The 18508-nt window shown below is 39.2% G+C and overlaps 1 protein-coding gene across 1 annotated transcript in view; it reads right to left on the bottom strand.

Moving 5' to 3' along the window:
* Positions 1–17912, bottom strand: part of PEAK1 (pseudopodium-enriched atypical kinase 1) — a 32552-nt gene extending 14640 nt beyond the window's left edge. The window contains exons 1-2 of the mRNA XM_010292846.1: positions 14746–17912; positions 4633–4829 (exon numbers count right to left, since the gene is read on the bottom strand). Coding sequence (XP_010291148.1) covers positions 4633–4829; positions 14746–17912 — 3364 coding nt within the window. The remainder of the gene's footprint in view (positions 1–4632; positions 4830–14745) is intronic.
* Between the last annotated feature and the right edge of the window lie 596 nt (positions 17913–18508).

Below are 18508 nucleotides of genomic sequence, written 5' to 3'. Positions count from 1 at the left end.
GCTGCCCTGTTTCTCCCCGCAGCCAGGAACAGAGTCAGACGTCCCAGTAATTCTCATGTCGGTACACCCCCATTTCATGTTACAAAGTCCAGGTATAAAGGCTGATTAAAGTATTCAGTAAGTAAAACCCACAGGTTGGCCACCTCCACTGTACAAATTCCCCCTCTGTACCCTTGTCCTAGTACCTTTTCCCTCCTTGTACTTGGATATTGACCATCCTTTGCAACCTGCATTTTTATTATAATGCAGAGCCTGGAAAAGGTTTTTCTGTATAAGCAGCAGATCAATTATACTGATCTTTAATAGCAGTACAAAATACACCACTCCTTAATAAACTCTTAGCCTGACCGATAAAAATAACCAAACCATGAAAAGCACGACAAAGGTGTAAAAGGATCTTCCAGCCACTCCAAAAGCAACCCTCATGCTTCACAGCCCCAATTCCAACAAACACCGTACATGTACAACACTACTATTCTATAAAATTATTCAGTACACAAATTTACATGAACATGATTGTTAATCCTGCATTATACTCAGTTATTGACATGTTTATTGTTAATTTATTAGATAAAAATCTTACCAGAATGATAATATGTGTAACAGCAAGGAAGGCTAATATTTATTAACTAACATTCATGATGCACCTCCAGTTTCTCACCAATAGTTTGAGACTCTGCACAGAACAGATAGGCTGCAGGTACTAGATAAAGAAAAACTTCAGATCCGACAGCTTGTCTGCCTTGGTGACCTGTCAGGTCTTGCTACCCACCCTCCCATTACACCATATTAAAGAGATTATCTGTACTAATTATATATTATACAAAGTGCATCAGACTGATACTATAATCACTGTCTGTCACTGAACTGTCAGTTTTAGTCAACAATGATTTCACTGCCTTATTTATAGCCTGCCTGAAGCACACTGCCCTGGTCTAACTTACTGACTGAGGTAATATTCCATGGCCAATGCTGTGATTTGGGATTTCTTCCAATGTCAGCAATCATAAAACCTAGAAACTTAGCCTCACTTTTTTCACTTGAGAGGAGAAAAATAGCTGATAATAAAATAACCTAGTCTTTTTTAAATTATAGAAATACTATCCTGAGTATATTGAGAATGTCTTAATCTACTTACGGTGATGCCAATTCAATCAGGTCAATTTCCCCAACAAATTCCAACACAGATAGAAAAATTCAAAGATTTGCAAAGGGAAGGATTTTAATAATCTAGTCTGTTGTCTTCCTTACGATACGCTACAGGGCTTACCTGAATTAACTTCTCTTAGAATAAGGGCACACCTTAAAAAAGAAACATCCAGGCCCTACCTTACACATTGGAACATTTGTTTCTGCATCTAGATTCAAGCAGCAGCCACTGGCTCTTGTTAAATGTGTTGTTGGTTCCAAAAGGTATCCCTTATCACAGTTCTGCTCACCACATCAGCATCCACACCACGATCAAGCCAGACTCTGTTGCTTTGATAAGCCAAACAGATTCAGCTTCTTGAATTAGTCCCTATAAAGTGCCTGCCACAATACTAGGCATTTCCAAAGCTTTTCTTTAGAGCCTGTACAATTTTTTTTAAACTTTCTTCTTAAACTGTGGTCACCAGGGCTTGACTATGGCCACGGCAGTTGCAAGGTAAAAATGAGATATACATAACCTCTCTGCTCCTACTGAAGTTTCGTCCTCTTTATATATCCAGGAACATACTGGCGTCTTCTATCCTATCACCATGGTGGGACCTCAGGTTTCCTAAAAGCTCCAAGTCTTTCATGTTATATCTGATTCCCAGAGGAGAATCCTCTCTCTCGTAAGGCTTGCCTGCATTTTTTTTTTTTAATTCCTAGATGTATGATTTTACATGTGAGATGAACTGAGAAATACAGCCCATATTTTATACATGAGCTATTCTCAAATTGTGCATCTGCAGTTTGGTTCCTGACAAATACTTGCTGGCACACTTGGAGTTTTGTGTGGAGCAGAGGAAGGCCAAAACTAAATATATTTGAGGGCAGTACCTGATATAAACTACTACCTGATTGCAGACAAAAATGCACCAAAGCTTTCCATTATTTCTGTTCATAAAATTTCACGTGACGTGTCACAGCTGAATATTAGACATTTATCAAAGTAAGGACATAATACCTGCTTTTCAATAAAAAACACAGAATATGTACTAGATTAGTATTTAAAAAGTGAATATTGTGCATTACGCTGCAAATTATGATGTTCAAATGACATGTTTTACAAACTACAAACTGTAGTATGTAGCTATAAAAAGGTAACTGTAGATACAATTGCAGTTGAAGCAGGAGTCAAATGTGATGTAACTTAATTAAATTACATTCTCATCCTTTCTTTCAGTTACACACACCAGTATTTGTTAATTCTACAAAATCTATGATTTTGCTGTTCATGTGATGCAAGATGTGAAGACGAGTAGGAATTATTCTTTATCCCTACCTAGTAATCTCTTGATGGCTATCCAAATTAGAAAGTGAGGTCGCTCGAATAAACCAGAAAATGTTTGAACGGCAGCCCGAGAACTCAGTGCCATTTAGGGTAGCATTGCTTTTAACAACAAGCAGCAAGCATGCCAAGACAGACCAAGTCAAGCCTAAGAGTTAGTTTAACTCTTTCATACCTAAAATTTACTTTGGTGACAGCAAACCTGAAGGTGTCCCAAGGATGAGGAGATTTTGCATAAAACGCTAAGGGGTTCAGTTTTATACTGTTTTACAAAGGAGCATTCACACATAGGAACAACAGTGGCAAAAAACGAGGACTAGTGGAATGGATCACAGAATCACAGAAGCATTTAGGTTGGAAGGGACCTCTTGAGATGGTGAAGTCCAACATTCCCTGCTCAGGCAGGGGGAGCTGGAGCAGGTTGTCCAGGACCACGTCCAGCATGTTTTACGTATCTCCAGAGACCGAGACTCCACAACTTCTCTGGGCAACCTGTTCCAGTGTTTAATGGTATTTATTATATTCCCATGAGTTTACTACTCCCAGTTTGTGAGTTGCTGTGGGAAGGACAGAGATTCACAGACAGAAGCACATCTGACTGCACAGTGAAGCAGTTGCCATCAGGTGTAACATCTTGCATAAGATTAAGTAAAGATGTAAACAGAAGATTCACAGTATCATTACTTTGGCTATGAAATGCAAGCAATCCCTTGACTGTATGAGTACTCAGGCTAAAAAAACCAGCAATATCACCGTGAGGAACAAGCAATATTTCATACATTAAATGATACCTTAGCTTGATCCTTTTATATGTCCATTTGGTTAGGAACATGGCCTGACCATGCTCTAAATAGTTTTGATGTAGCTAGATCTACTGCCTGGATTCTATCTGTAATGTAGCTACGTCCTAAATATAGAAAATACATAGACAGAGACATATATATCTCAATGAATTGAAAATAATTCATTAGATCTTTGAATAATTCCATCATAAAAATGTAAATTTTAGTTTTCCTTCTTGAAGTTAGAATTTCTTGGTAGATGTCAGGATGGCTCTTGGGCAGGATATTTTTCCTCTTTATGCTTTATAAACAATACCTAATTAATGTTTCATTAGCAGAACACACAAATAAGTTTGCCACCAATTCACATTTAAGCAAAAAAATGCAACAATATCGCTAACTGTCTAGGGAATGTATGCACCTGTGGGTTTAAAATTTAGTCCTTGATCCCTTGACCCTGTGTGGACATGCCAACCCCCTGTACTTGTGAGCCATCTCAATGCAGTCAGTTTACTCGTGTCCAAATACTTCCTAAGTTGGTATGCTTAACAGGATTGGAGCCTCACTGAAGAACATGTAGTCAGATATTCTTTAACATCAATAAATGAGAGATTTTTATTCTTCTAGAAAATATGGCTGTAGGTATTCCTAAATTTGCAGTACTTCAAATCAAAATGCTTTAGAAAATTGAGCAGATAATATTGATACTATATATATCGAGAGATGCTTATTTGTCTTGCTCACTTATCTTCCAGAGAAGCCCTGACACATATATCTTTTTAATACGAGTCAGGAATTCAGTGATAGTTGAATAGACGGCGCGGTACCTTCACGACATTCGTATCTTAAATTTTTTTGAAGGAGCAAAAAGTAAATTCTCAGCCTAGGATAAGAAAGGTTTTAGTCAACAAAAAATGATGACAAATATTTTAGCAGTTATTGATGCTGTAAAAGAAAAAGCCCTATCTTTTGTTCAGGTTTGGGAAAATACTAAAATCTACTTCTTATTTCTAAAAAATTTAGGGAATTTGCTCTGTATTTTAAACCTCTCTGGTAAAAATTCCTCCAAATAGATAAAACAACATGTCTTCTAAAAGTATTTGAGATGTTTATCATTAAGGGCAATTAAAAGACAGTTTTAAAACCATAGGAAAGAAAACCTTTGAGTTTGTTGAATCTTCACCTTCTTGGTTGTCGCTCTCAGAATGAGACAACATCCTTTTATTTTCTACAAATTAATATTAGAAAGTTTGTCTTTAAAAACTCACCTTATGAAAGTGTATTGAGCTGTTCAGAAGACAAGGTTCTTCACAGCCTGGAAAGGTATCCAAAATCTGATTTAATTTAAATTTTCTTCTACGGGAATACACTTACCTAGATTGCTGTATGTAGCACTGCAAGGATTCAAGTCAGGAGAATTTGAAGCTTCTTCCTTTTCTTCCTCCCCTTGTGGGACACGGGCAGACGATACTGGTATGACCGAGGCACTGCCGCCATTGTCCTGCTTCACAAACACGGCTCGAGGAACACGTGGGGATAAATCCTCCAGTGTTGTATCATCGGGCACTTGACTGAAACAAACAAAACAAAATCACCTGGAGACCAAAGCTGCTAGATCCTACTGGCAAAATACCAGATTGGGCATTAAGTATCTTCAGGAAAGGGAATGAATGGGTAAAGAAATACGCTCCTTTTGCCCTTCTTTTCTTAAGGACAACTTTCGACAATATTTATTTTCCTTAATAAGAAGAATCAACTTTTGACTGAAATAGGAACATGTAGTAAGTAGTTCATGCCTTTCATACAAAAAGGGTAATAAAATTCTTTACAGCTGACTACAATCAACATACGTATGGATATATATGCAGGCATGATTCTGCATAAAACGTGTAGGACTCACAGGACAGCAGCAGAGTTTAAGGTGCTTTATACTGATTGGAACAATTTTGCTTCCAAGATTCCAAGGTTTAGCAAGGGGGCTATTAAGTCTTAATAAATGTATAAAACTTTATTGACACTTTTTCATATACTGGTAGGATTTTGGGAACGGATGCTTAGGGAAACAGACTGGTAGCTCATCTAAGCCAGTAACCTATTTCCCATATAAAATTATCCAGGATTAAAATCCATCGGCATTAGGCCAACTGCAAAAGGCTATGACGACATTCCTCTGTGCTTGCTCCTAGCTATGAGGTTTTAATCAAACTGTGATGACTTATAGAACAAAGCTCTGAAAATCATGGATTCAGTTGGTTTCCATGGATATATTTATTGCAGTATGATTTAAAAATTATGCGTTATATTTGTATTAAAAAATGTTCAGGTTTATTCAAAAACCCCAATCTTATTGAAAACATAGCAGCAGTTACAAATAATATGCCACATAAAACGTCAGACCAAAAATCTTTCTGTGTCTTTATGCTCTCACTCACAGAGACAAATACTCGTTATAGGCCAAGTCTCAAGACCATATGTCCTATTCACTAGTTCTCATAATTACAGCCTGATCAAATAGAACAGCAAGAACTTGAAGTACTTGTGACTTCCATGAGGGATAGAAGTAAGGCACTTCCTTCAAAAGATGATCACCACAGCATATATCTGTACAGATATTAAATTTTTGTGGTAAAGATTTAAAACTTACATAACTTCTGATGAACAGAAACAAAAATTACTCATTTTTAAATGGGCAGAGCAGCTGAGTTTCTGTAATACAAATCCTTATAGTGGAAAGAGACATTACAGCCTCAAAGAGTTAACATAAATTATAGGCATACGTCTCCCTACGCCAAAGCCAAAATACTGCAAATCATGATAGACAATCTTCTAGCAATCCCAGACTACAAAGAATAAAACATGCCAATACTTTGCATAACACAAGACCCCATGTATGGTGCAGCGCGCACATGCTGTTTCTACTCAGACTCATGAATTTTAACTGCAGGCTGATACAAACAGAACTCATTAGAACTTGTTAGTAAAAGGGAAAATGGCATAAGTTCAAAAAGATGTAATCTTTAATCAGCATAAATTTTTTTGTTCGTTTTTAGTACCATGCATAGGAATGGTGTGAAGAACATTCCATGTGCCATAAATGTATCCACATTAAAGAGTTAACCCAATATATTTTCAGAGTAAAGCATACATAAAATAAAAGCAGTAACAAGGCTCTCAAGACGATGAGAAATTAAAGGCTTGTAGTTGCTGTAAATCATATACAGACCTGCATTCCTCAATAAGAATGTTTTCTTTAAGAAGTAGTAGTTTCTAGTAGCTTTACAGTTCTGTCATTGCCACAAACCAGGAATTACCATATCTCAAAGTAATTTTTTTAGTATCGATTGGTGAGGTACAGAACAGACTCATTCTTCAAACCAGACACATGCAAGCACATACACTAAACCTAAGCTCAGAAGCATTTTGCCAAAGTAAACCAACAGCTAGAAAGGAAGAAAGAAAAAAATACCAACTCACCCACTGTACTCACTCACACAATTCCCCATTAAAGGAAATTCTTTCAGGGCCTTCTTGAGTCTTTTAATCATGTCTTGAAACTCTGGCGAGCCATTGATTCCACAGTGTTCTGATGTGCTACAAGTTGTGCAAGCTGTAAGCAACAGGGCTGAACTCTGCACAGAGTGATACACCTACTGCACCTTAATGTTTACCTTAAGGGGTTGGTCCCGGGGACTTGCCAAAGCGCCCCAGGAAACCAGTTAGTTACAGCCCTGCCTTCTTAACTCTTCCACTGCCTTCATGCATGAAAAACAGTTCACAGTCTGCTACATCACTGTTTTGGTATGATAACTATGGTCTTAGTCATGTTAATTAGTCAGAGAAAAGCAGGTTCAAATTTCAAGGGCAGTTAAGAACTCAGACCAACCTACTCTTAAAAGTGAGAGAGTATCTCAAATCTGTATTCCAACCAGTTTCAGTGTCTGAATCCAGTACCTTTTAAATCACAGCAATTAGATGTCAGGCCATGAAATCCGTGGGGAAATACTGTTAAGCTACAGGGAATCAAAGATGGAGATCAAGCATACATACGCAGTGCACGGGCTCAACCAGCAAAAAGCCAGCACGTAATCAGCTCCGACATAACACAGAAGGAAGAAAAGGGGAAAACATCCTCACTCAGTAAGCTGCAAGAACCAAATTCCCAATTGCTTTTGCTTCATGAAACAGTTAAAACCTACTGGTTTTCGAGAAAAGTAGAACAGCTGATAAACAAGCAGTTCTCTGGGATTGGAACCATTAAAGCTTGATAACTTTCTATCTGCTTCTTGATAGCAAGTGATACTTAAAGCTATCTCCTTATTTGGGATATTTATAGATATTTTGCCAGGATGGATTCTTTGATGCCTTGCATAAGAGCACATATTTAGCTTTTACCATAGTGGGCGCAGCCTCCTCTGTCCGAGCGTTCTTCTTTTCACTTTTTTTATTTCAAAAGCAAGCCTCATAGAAAAAGAATTACCTTAGAGAAAGAAATTACTCTGCTCCTCGGGCACGTGTGGCTGAAACTAAAGAACTATTCAGTAAATGGAGGGAGCAGCCCTCTGCACACAGAGAACACATTTGTTTTCCTAAGAACTTGAGATTACGTGCAGCAAAGAAACTTGCCATAAAAATGACTGTCCTTCAGATAACATCCCACTGAATTCACATACTTGTCGTTCACATGTGCACAAGCTCAGAATGGTTTTAAAAGTGATTTTTCTGCAGGGACAAATGTCCTGAACGCCTTACCTCAGGCTCTCCTCCTTCACAGCTTTTGGAGGATAGCCAGAAGATGATGTGGTCTAACTTGCCTCAGTCTTCTGGGAATAGTAAGATTCCAGAAAGCAGCCTGCGCAGTGTGTTAACTTTTGTAAGGACAGTGGAACGACAGCTACTGTATGACCTGTGTTTCCCTCTAGTCAGAGCGCGACTTCTCAATTAGAGTGATTAATAAACAGCAATGAATACAAGGGAGATAACACAGAATACTTCTAAGAAGTGATTCTGGGACTACATGCCTGAATTAGGGTCAGATCTAGAGGACAAGCTGAGGGAGTATACCTCTGTGTAGGACAGCATATAAATCCAAGTGGCAGAAATTAGTGACAGAAACACAGAGAAAAGCTGATGTGGCCACAGACCCAGCTGAGACTCTCATCTCCTGCCCGAGCCACCATCAGCAAAGCAGTCATCAATGGTAGTTGTACAGTTTGCCATGAGAGCACCCGAGAAGGAAGATGACTTAGTGTTACACAAAAAAAGTCTGTGTAACTTGTAGATATATTTAATTTCAAAGAGATCCCTTTGAGATCCCCTCAAAGCCCTACACTTTTAAGCTAATAAAGCTGATATAAAGCCTAAATTGACTGAATAATGCTTGGGGAAAAATGCAGAGTGGTTAATGGCTCGAGGGCGGTCAAAGGCCACCTTACACAGGAACTTCCACTCACAACACAGATCATTTTATTTCTGCAAAACACTGAGCAAAGATGGTCAGTGCCCAGGTTTCAACTAGAGTACATTATGGGTATGCAAGTCGCATTCCAGTGGCTCGTGCAGTTCAGTTCCTCATCACCACCAACAGCCAGAAGTAGTCACTTAAGAGGAAAGTGAAAGCAACTTCTCAGATGACAATCTGAAATAACTAAGCCATAAAGTTTATTCCTAATTCTTATTATTCAGAAGTTGGCTTAGTCCTGAAGCATGAGAATTTTTTTCTTTTTAAAACTTGTATAATGCGATGTTTGCACGGATAATAGGAATACTTTCGATAATCCATTAAAGACATCCTACTAAGCTCTTTAGTGTCAGTGAAACTGAATGGCAATGAGTTCCACAGATTAACTGTGCATTATAAAAAACCCCATTTTTCTTTATACATTTTAAATTCTCGGTCTTTCCATTTTACAGACTGCATTAGAGGAATTAAGAACAATAATACATGATTTACCTTTTCTTAATCTAAATTTATAAAATAATAAATCCCTTCTACTTGGTTCTTTAACAGTCCTCAGCGTTTACAAATCTCCACATAAAACGTTACCAAACTTTCTGCTTAATGAATGTGCATAATTTCCAATTCTGTTAGCATATACATATTCTAGAGAAAAAGCTCCCAAAAGTTTTTCATTGATGAAAATGCGTAAGACAGGTGGTTAATGCTCTTAAGAACACTGTTGAGCACTGCTGACTAAGGTAAATAAACCTTGCTGATATCTAGAAAAGAGCAAGTCAAGATAGATTTGTGGAGAAGGGGCAGTTGATAGTTCTGCCTGAACTTTTCAGGTGAGAATTTCTCCCGTTTCAGTAGACTTGCTCAAGCAACAGTTTTCTCTTCAGCAATAAGATCCTCAAATTCTCCTCACCAATTTATGCAAGCTACATTTAAAAGGTTTTCGATTCAGGTGAGAACTTTACCTTAAGACTTATACAAAGGGTCCTCTAAACTGGAAACGACTTTGTTTTAAACAAAGGTCCAGGCCACAGATGACGTCCACTGTGGCACATGCCTAGCCCCTGTCACCTGTATTTTTTTTGTTAAATAACAGTTAGTGGCACGACAGAAATTACTAAAAAACCCACTGAAGAGATAACCCGTTTGGAGCCTTTTAAGTCTTGGTGCTCTAAATCACCTCACTGGAATTACCTTTCTCCGTTGCCTGTATGTGGAAATCCGATGCCTAACTCTGACTGTTGAAATGATGTTTGGCTTACTGTCATTTAAAGCAAACAGTGTGAACAGTTGTCAGCAACCTCATGGCAATCAGTACAACAAAAAGCATTAGAGGAACACTTATACTACTGAAACGCTTCCGTGGCAGGCAGGAACCGTGCAAGTCTTTGTCCAATTCTCTAGAAGATTCTCAGCCGTCACTGACATTTATGCTAATTTCAGGAGCAGCAATCTGGCTGGAAGGTAGTCAGGGTGAGCTATGTGTACAATGAGTGTGGCACTGGGGTAAGATTTGAAGGATAACAAGGCATTTCCAAAAGCTTTGGTATCTGTGTCCTCTGATATGTATAGGGCCCATGAAGAGCGCAGTGAAATGCCCCAAACTGCTCATGTAGTCTGTAACCGTAAGAGAGAAGCATGCTTTTTAAGAAAAATGTTCAAAACAAATCTTTCAGACATGCGTATATGTATATACCTACACGCACACATATAATAAGCACTTCACTCCTTTTGAAAGCAAGGTGTAACAACAAGATGCAGCTATGGAACACCAGAACTCCTATCACTCGATTACTAGCTTAGCTTTGCATCCTTTTGACAAAGTTAACCATCATTTTAGAAATTAGATTGGTAATCCCAACTTTAGCTACGAAGAAATGCTTTCAGTCAGAATGGCATGAATATACAGATCTCACTACAGGAAGTATTTCAGTGAACATAGAGTTTTATCTTCAGTTCATCCAAGTCTGGCCCAAAGACTCCATAAAGGAAAGTTATGGCTGACTTGCAGCTATGAAAGGAAAGCATTCAGTTTAATACGTAACTGAAATGGAAATGCCTGTGCACAAATCAGTTGTGCCTTGATTTACAAAGGCAGTGCCATCTAAAACAGTGCTGAATGAGATTTTACTTCAGCTGTGATGTGGTTTATGAAGATAGGAAAGGAACAATCAGAAGGCTGTGCTGCCGTTTTCTTTTAGGAAACATCTCAATCTAAAAACCTGCTGCTGGGTACAAGCAGTGATCTCTCAATGAAGGAGAGGAGAAACCTGCATCTTGTGAAACTCCGATAGCAACAGTCTGATGCACTAGACAACAAAGCCTTTGAAGAATCTCTTTTTTAAACTTCTGTGTGGATTCCACGCTGTGCTGTACCACCTTCATCAATGACAGTGACTTCGGCCAGAAATATCATGATTTTACCTTTTTAGAGGTCAGTTTTAGGTTTTGCCTGAGAACAACTGCTGCATCATGAACTACAGGTGTCCTAAGAACACCTGATTTTCATTCCAGTTAATGATAAAGATGATGCAACTGCTGATTTTTAGCAAAACATTAATCTATTTACAAATTTTTACTAAATCTAATCCATTAGTATTTGCTAGCTCCTTTTGAACCACCGTATGTGCATCCTGGCATCAAACAGAAAGAAACAATCACATGGATAAAACAAAACCAAGTTCTTTTGTGTAACAGAGAGATAGTTTTCAGCTTTCCAAAGAACCGAGTATTTTGCAAGTGCTATTCAAAGGGAAAAAATGACTTTTCTAGTAATAACTTTAAATACCTTCAGCCCTGTTTTGTGGTTATGTTATCAATCTTTAGCAGCATATTGCATCTTCATTTAATTTGCTTTCAAGACCCCCCAGTAATCTGGTATTTTTAAAGCTTATCTTATTTCCCAGGTCATCAGTTTGTTTTTTCTGTGAGCTTGCTGTGGTGGGCATTCTGAGTTAGAAAAGGGGAATCACTGATTTCATTGGTTGCTATTTTCACGTCTTCTTTTCTTTTCCTCTAAGCCTCTGAAGATTTTAAACATCTTTTCCATGCACATATTTTAGCCTGAATTAACACTAACCTCCTACTAATACCTGAAAAGTTAACACAAAACAAGTATAGCATCTCATCTGTTGCGTCTCTTGCTTGTGCAAAAATGGAAGTTGACAATCCTGATTCTCACCTACTGGGTTATTAAAAACAAAAGCCAAGACTCTTAAACAAAACAAAAAAATGAACTTAATTTTTTGGCACTATAAGGTTTCACTTGGTCTCTTTAACAACATTAAAAATTAGGTAAAAAACCCAACTAACTTAAGGCATCAAATTGCATCAAGGTAACTAAATATAACAACTGAAGGATAAAGATATCCATTTGTCTAGTGTTCCCACAGTGTATTTCTCAGCACCTCTGTGTATTTTCTTTGGAATTTGTAGAAACCATAGAACAATAATGTTAGAAGAAATTCCAATTCTAATACTGGGAAAATTCCAATTTTCACCAGGGAAAATTGTGAGATACGGTTTTAGCCAATATCACCATGACTTGCAGAAAAATAAAAAGTAAACATACTTTTTAGAATAAGTAAATGAGGCAGGACAGAATGACCGACTGCCTTCAATAGTAAGGGCAGAAGGTATTCCAGTGATAGTGCAAGCATATAAAACATTATAACAGCACTGCCTCTAGGGTAGTCCAAGACAAGTGCCAACTATGACCGCAGCCGTTAGCTTGTTATCGCCCTTTACCACCAAGATAAGCAGCTGCTCCTTCCCGACTGGTCCCTCTGTCAGATCAGCGAATTGATCTGGCAGAAAAATGACTGCAAAGTTATTTTTTACTTGGATCACTTCCCCAGCCCAGTTCACCACAGGTGACCACATGAACTGTCTTGCCAGCTCAAGAGCAGGGCACTAAGGAGGTGGGAATGAGAGAGTCTCCTGATGGCAACGTATTCGCTAATGCTGCTAAAAAAAGTTGGTGTAAGCCAACACTTCCTCTAGGTTCCCCTGGAGATAACAGACAAAATGGGTTCCTCTAAAGGGGGTTAGAGAGCACAAACTTCTCCAATTCTTTAACTTGCTCTCTAAAGCTGCCTACTTGCCCCCATTTAATTTAAGGTATGTCTAGAGAGACCAGACTCCTGTCAAGGGTTATTCTAGCCCTGGGTACATTCCCTGCTGTTTTCAGCCCTAAACTGTAAATACAGGGACACCCCCTTTTGTCATCGCCCACACCCCTGTATTATTGTGGTATTGTACATCTTGCAGAGAAGCTGAATGCTTACAGCTCCTACTGCCTTTAATAGTTTGTGAAAGTGCTTAATGTTTCTGAAACTCATACTCACAACTTGTACTGCGATTTTTTTAGACCTTATTTGTTAATTTTCATGTACTTTGCTTTTTTAGTAAATGAAATTCTTGACTCTGAGATTGCAGTTCATCTGAGTCTGCAGAAACAGACACTACACTAAGGTTTTGGAGACCATCCTATCTTGTATTTGGAGCAATTACTTTAAATGTACATCTACAGAAACCAGCTTTACATCATACCAAGATAAACCTTATCACCACCACATGACAAAACCCAAAGCTGTCCACGTCTGACAAAAGGCAAACAGTCTGAAAAGTAGATCTGATCTTCCTGAGAATGCTATGTCTGTGTTCCCAAGATGTGATTTGAAAGTGATTTAATTACACTTGGTGCAAATGGTCACTCTTGGTTAGTTTAAGACATAGTTATTTTACTTTAAGACAAGCAGCAATTGGTTTATCGTAAGCTCAAACTACGCTCACACAGAGATCTCTCTTAGTTTAAGACAACTTTAAAACCATTTAAACTAAAAATCACTGCAACTTTCTTGTACAGACAACAAAGAAAAACAAAGAACACTGCCATGATACATTTTCTGAGGCTCACACGTAGCTGAAACTTTACAAAAGCTTTAATTTCCTACCACTAGGTCATTGTTATTACGAATTAAATAATGCAAGTTTGACGCTATTTTGGAATTTGTATGACAACATTGGGGGACATACTCTAGTGCATCCACAGCTGTGGTCTGCACTCAGTGAAATGCCCACTATGCCCATGTGACTGCCTGCAACAAATGTCTCCGGCCCTCTTGGCTTATGTACTGTCCTGCGCTGTAGGGACTCAGTGGTATGTTGAAAACAATGGGTATCTCGAAATAAATATGGTCCTTGGTGTTCAGAGACAACCAAGAAAGCAGCTGTACCCGTGATAAGGGAACAGACACTTTTAAACCGACAGACCTAAAATGTTCAACTACCGTAAACTTATAGGAGTAAAATAAATATCTACCGGCCAGATACTTTCACAGAAATTGAAACAACGAATCATTTCAGTAATTTCCGATTTGAAAAAAAATTAAAAATTAAATCACTGAACAAAATTGTTAGGCAGAAATGGAGCAACTAGCTCTACTGAATCCAATACTGTTAGGGGACAAAGTATATTCATCGCCAAAGGCCTTGCAAAACAGAGATAGATTATTTTATTGATAATCTAATTCTGTTATTTCCTTTTTACATGGCAGTGCTGCAGTGATGTTGCAGCGCAGCATCAAGTTAATTAGCATCTCTTGTATTCTTGGGTAGGTGAGATAAAGTTAGCACACCACCTTTTTATGAGTCACAGACCTTTTAATTTCTATTATCCTTTTCAATAGTTCCTTCTATTTCTGCAGAGAAATTCTTTAGTTTGCTATAACATAAGAACATTTTCTTAAACTAGAAATCCAGGAAAATGTATCTGATTCAATGTAACATGGCTGTTGTAACCTGCGATACAAAGTCCAAATATCAGGTACTGCTTCTAGTAATGTTTTAAAATCTTTTCTGATCTCCAACGTAACACAAACATTTTAAAAATATGCTTTAAGTTACCTAAAATAAATACACTTTGAAAAAATGACACTTAATGCAGTAAAACTGCTTAATCTCTCCCTTTTTTAGCAGTATATACAGGACAGTTCACAACTGAATAAGCAACTAAAAAAAGATGATCAGCTTACCTGGGGATTTTCTTGGGAATCTGAGGTGGTGATGAATGGCTCGTGATTTTCTGTTCAGAGCTCTCTGGAGACTTTTCCTGCGTTTCTCCTTTGTCTTTTGCTAGCGCATCTGCGATAGCAGCCTCCACTCCGCTCTTGCTTTGATGATCAGCCTTTGGTTCAGCTTGTGCCGGTTCACATCTATACATAAAAACAATCGACGGCTTCTCACTGGAGTCTGACTTTGCCTCACTGAACCAGTGATGACGCTGAACTGGTGGAGGGGGGAGCATATGTATGACGGTTCCATCGAGACCCACCAATTTTCCTTTCTCTCTTTCTTTCTCTTTGTCTTCCTCATCATCAGTTTTCCTGCGGCGGAAGAAGCTCTTAAACGATATCCAGCGTTTGGGTTTCGCGTCAGCAGCTCGCCGACCTTCCGAATGAAGGATTGACTCAGCCTCTGTCGACCTGGTGGGACTGTTTGGTTTGGTCCAGTTGCTGAAATGTCTTTGCAACAAGTTACTTGCGTGATAGGGTGAAGAAGTGGACCGTGGAGGAGGAAATGGCGGTGCTTGCTCTGTTTTGGGACTCGTGGTGTTTGAGGTGGCTCTCGGGAGCTTTGGAGACTGAGTGGCAACTGGCTGTGAAAGCGAATCTTTCTGCATTTTAGCGGCAGTGTTTTCCACCGTCTTAGATGACTCCATTTCAGACTGTGACGTAAACAGAGATTTGGGTCGTACCAGGGTGTTTTTAGTAGCATCTGCATCAGGGGGTAAGGAATACAGTTCTTCTACGCTACAAGACTTGGGTCCAGACTGAGGTGTTTCTGGAGGAGACTGGGGAGGCTGGATAGAAGCCACAATTTGTGACAGCACCGTGCTTGCATTCTCTCTACCGCTGCTACTGCTGCCAACAGAAGCCTCTGGTGTTACGTCTACTTTTGCTGCAGGCTCTTGGGTTGTCTTTTGAACTCTTGATGGGGAGCTGTGGTCAGAACTATGACTTCTCTGTGGCGATATCTGACTTTTACTGAGACAGCTATTAAACTCTTGGACCTTCTGAGCCACAGAACCCAGCCTGCATTCAGAGCTAGGAGTCACGCCCTTCGCCTGGGAAAATTCGGTGGGTTTACTTCCTATGGCTTCAGTCACTTTGCTTTCTGTTTCTATTTCTTCATAGGTGTGGCTTATTACGCTAGTAGTTTTATCTTTGATAGATAGCTCTCCGCTGGTCCCTAGAAAGCTTTTATAGATAGCCAGGTTATCATATGCATTTGGATTGATTACAATAGGAACTTTAATAGCATTTTTGGAGCTCTTAGCATAAGTGGGCTCATCGTGGATGATAATAGGAAAAGGTGGCATGCCAGCATTATTGTAGCTGTTGAATTTTATCTCAGACAAATTGGGAGACTTAACCGGGATAGTTTTTGAGGAAACGTTTGTAGCTGTAGGTGAAGTAGGCGCTGACTTGTGGCTTGTCTTCCTGGGAGGAACAGAAGGTCCTGGGCTGTTAGCAATTAACTCCACCTTAGGTATCTTCTGCCTTGGACTAGTACTAGAGGTCCACACTTCTTGGTATCGGATTGCACTGGATTTTTTCAGATTAGCATTTACTCGTACAGGTGATGCTGCAGAGGATGTAGTAGGTGTGCCTGGAGTTACTGGTGAGCTTGGGTGAGATGATGTATTTTTGGTTTCTGAGGTTTCAGTCTGATTCTCCTTACATTCACTGGTCATGGCAGCTGATACATCTACTATAGTATATGGCTTACAAACTGGTTGTTCCATGTTCACCACCCTGTAAGGTTTCGCTTGCTCTTCCACAGGCACCAAATTTATAGTTACAGCTTGACCAGCAACATCTGAAGGACTTTTATTCTCTTGCTTCTCAGTTTGCACAGCAATTTTGCCATCCTTCTCTTCCAGGCGAAGCGCAAGGACCGCCTTGTGAGTTTCCAGACTTTTCGGAACGTTTCGGGGAGCTTTTGACACATCCTTCACTTGTTGATTATCACAAAGACTTTCATATTCTGGTTCAATCAATTTGAGGTCCTGAGGAGTACTAGGAGATAACCCTCCGTTACAGAGCTTCTGTGAAGAACTGCTGGTTGTTCCAGAACGAGACTCTTCTGTCAAAGAAGAGTCGGGAGATGTAGAATCAGAAGATACCATGCTCTGCATGCTCTCTTGCCCATAAAGAATCACAGTCTCTTCCCCATAACCATTTAAAATTTCATCGTAACTGTCATCATAATCCACTGCACAGATCCGCTGGAGAGATTTGTTTCTAAGGGGCACAGTATTCCATTTCTTGTCAACGCAGAATTGAACAGGAGATAGGGTGTTAGCTCTAAAATTAGCAAAGCGAGGTTGGCCCCTCATACGAATTTCCATTGCTAGCAACTCCTCATCACTTTCATCCCAGCTCTCATGCTCTTCTTGCATGCTGCCAAAAAACGTGTCATCCTCACTCTCATCTCCGCTAGAGAACTCTGGGTAACAGAAACGTCCACCTTCATTACTTATGACTTCAGTGCTTCCGCTCAGAATAACGTGCTTACCGTGTGAATCCTTCATTCCACCCATCATGCAGCTTGGAGGGATCTTTCTTTCTAACGACCTTTTGTAACAATTATTTATTCTTCCCAAGAAGGTTTCTCTTGAGTTTGTTTCATTTCCAGTTAGCTGAGGTGTGGTATCCAAACCCGCAATCTCCTTCAAAACTTCTGTCAGTCCGTTATTGTTGTTACTGGGTATCTTACTTACACCATCATTGTTGCCATAAGGCCTATGAAGATGGCCATAGCCTTCAATTTCATCTTCGTTATTATTGTTCAGTGGTTTTTTGTTCAAGACAGCTTTGTTTCGGTTCCAACCTGCAGGCACCGATTTATTCTCACAATGATCCGGAGTGCTGATTTCGCCACATACACCCTGCCCATCTACTACCATCATGGTGGGTTTCACAGCTATAGTGGGTTTCTTTGCCACAGGCGGTCGGAAATTTCCTGTATTTCTCCCGCGATGGCTGGTACTTTGGTTTGCATTGGTTTTCAGATTTCCATGCGAGAGGGTTTTTTTTTCAGATACTGGGGGTAACTGATGCAAGCTTTTAGGCTTGAAGCAGTTCTTACATTCACCAGGTTTCCAGACGTGTTCAGTGAAAGTGTTGCAAGCAGACATTTTCCCAGAGCTCTGCGCTTGATGCTGTGCTGTTCAGTGCATGGTAAGAATTTCATCCATATGTTTCCACTCAGTTCACTTAGTATGGCTACTGTTTTGAGCAGTGATCATTCTGAAACACAAAAAAGAACGAGGATAAGAACCGGGTAAAACCAGGCTGACATTTTTTACACTATGAGTGACTCAGAATAAGCAGGTAGTCTTTTGCTGATGTCTTGGCTCTTTTTACGTAAATTTACAAAACCATCTAACCGAAATACAAAAAAGTTACAAATATCATGCTTCTCATGCATAAAGAATTAAAACTTGGGCAGCTAAGCCCTGTATTACTGAAAGTAGAGAAGGAGTGAGAGAAAGAGTGAGAGAAATGGCAATGACTGAGAACTTAGAATAATTCTCTTGACTAGTTCAGGACCATTGACCTTTAATTTTGCCCAATAAAACAAATGCTAGGAAGAGGATAGAAAACCAAAGATTAGTGCATATTGCTTTCAACATAACTACTTAAACATGAGACAGGAAAGCAAGAGTATGTTCACTCTCCTAAATGCAATTGAGATAATTTGTTTTATCTTTGAACGTGAATGAGCTTCAGT

Source organism: Phaethon lepturus, unplaced genomic scaffold (genome assembly GCF_000687285.1).
Source record: "Phaethon lepturus isolate BGI_N335 unplaced genomic scaffold, ASM68728v1 scaffold43328, whole genome shotgun sequence".
NCBI lineage: Eukaryota > Metazoa > Chordata > Aves > Phaethontiformes > Phaethontidae > Phaethon > Phaethon lepturus.
This window is presented reverse-complemented; position numbering and strand designations above follow the sequence as displayed.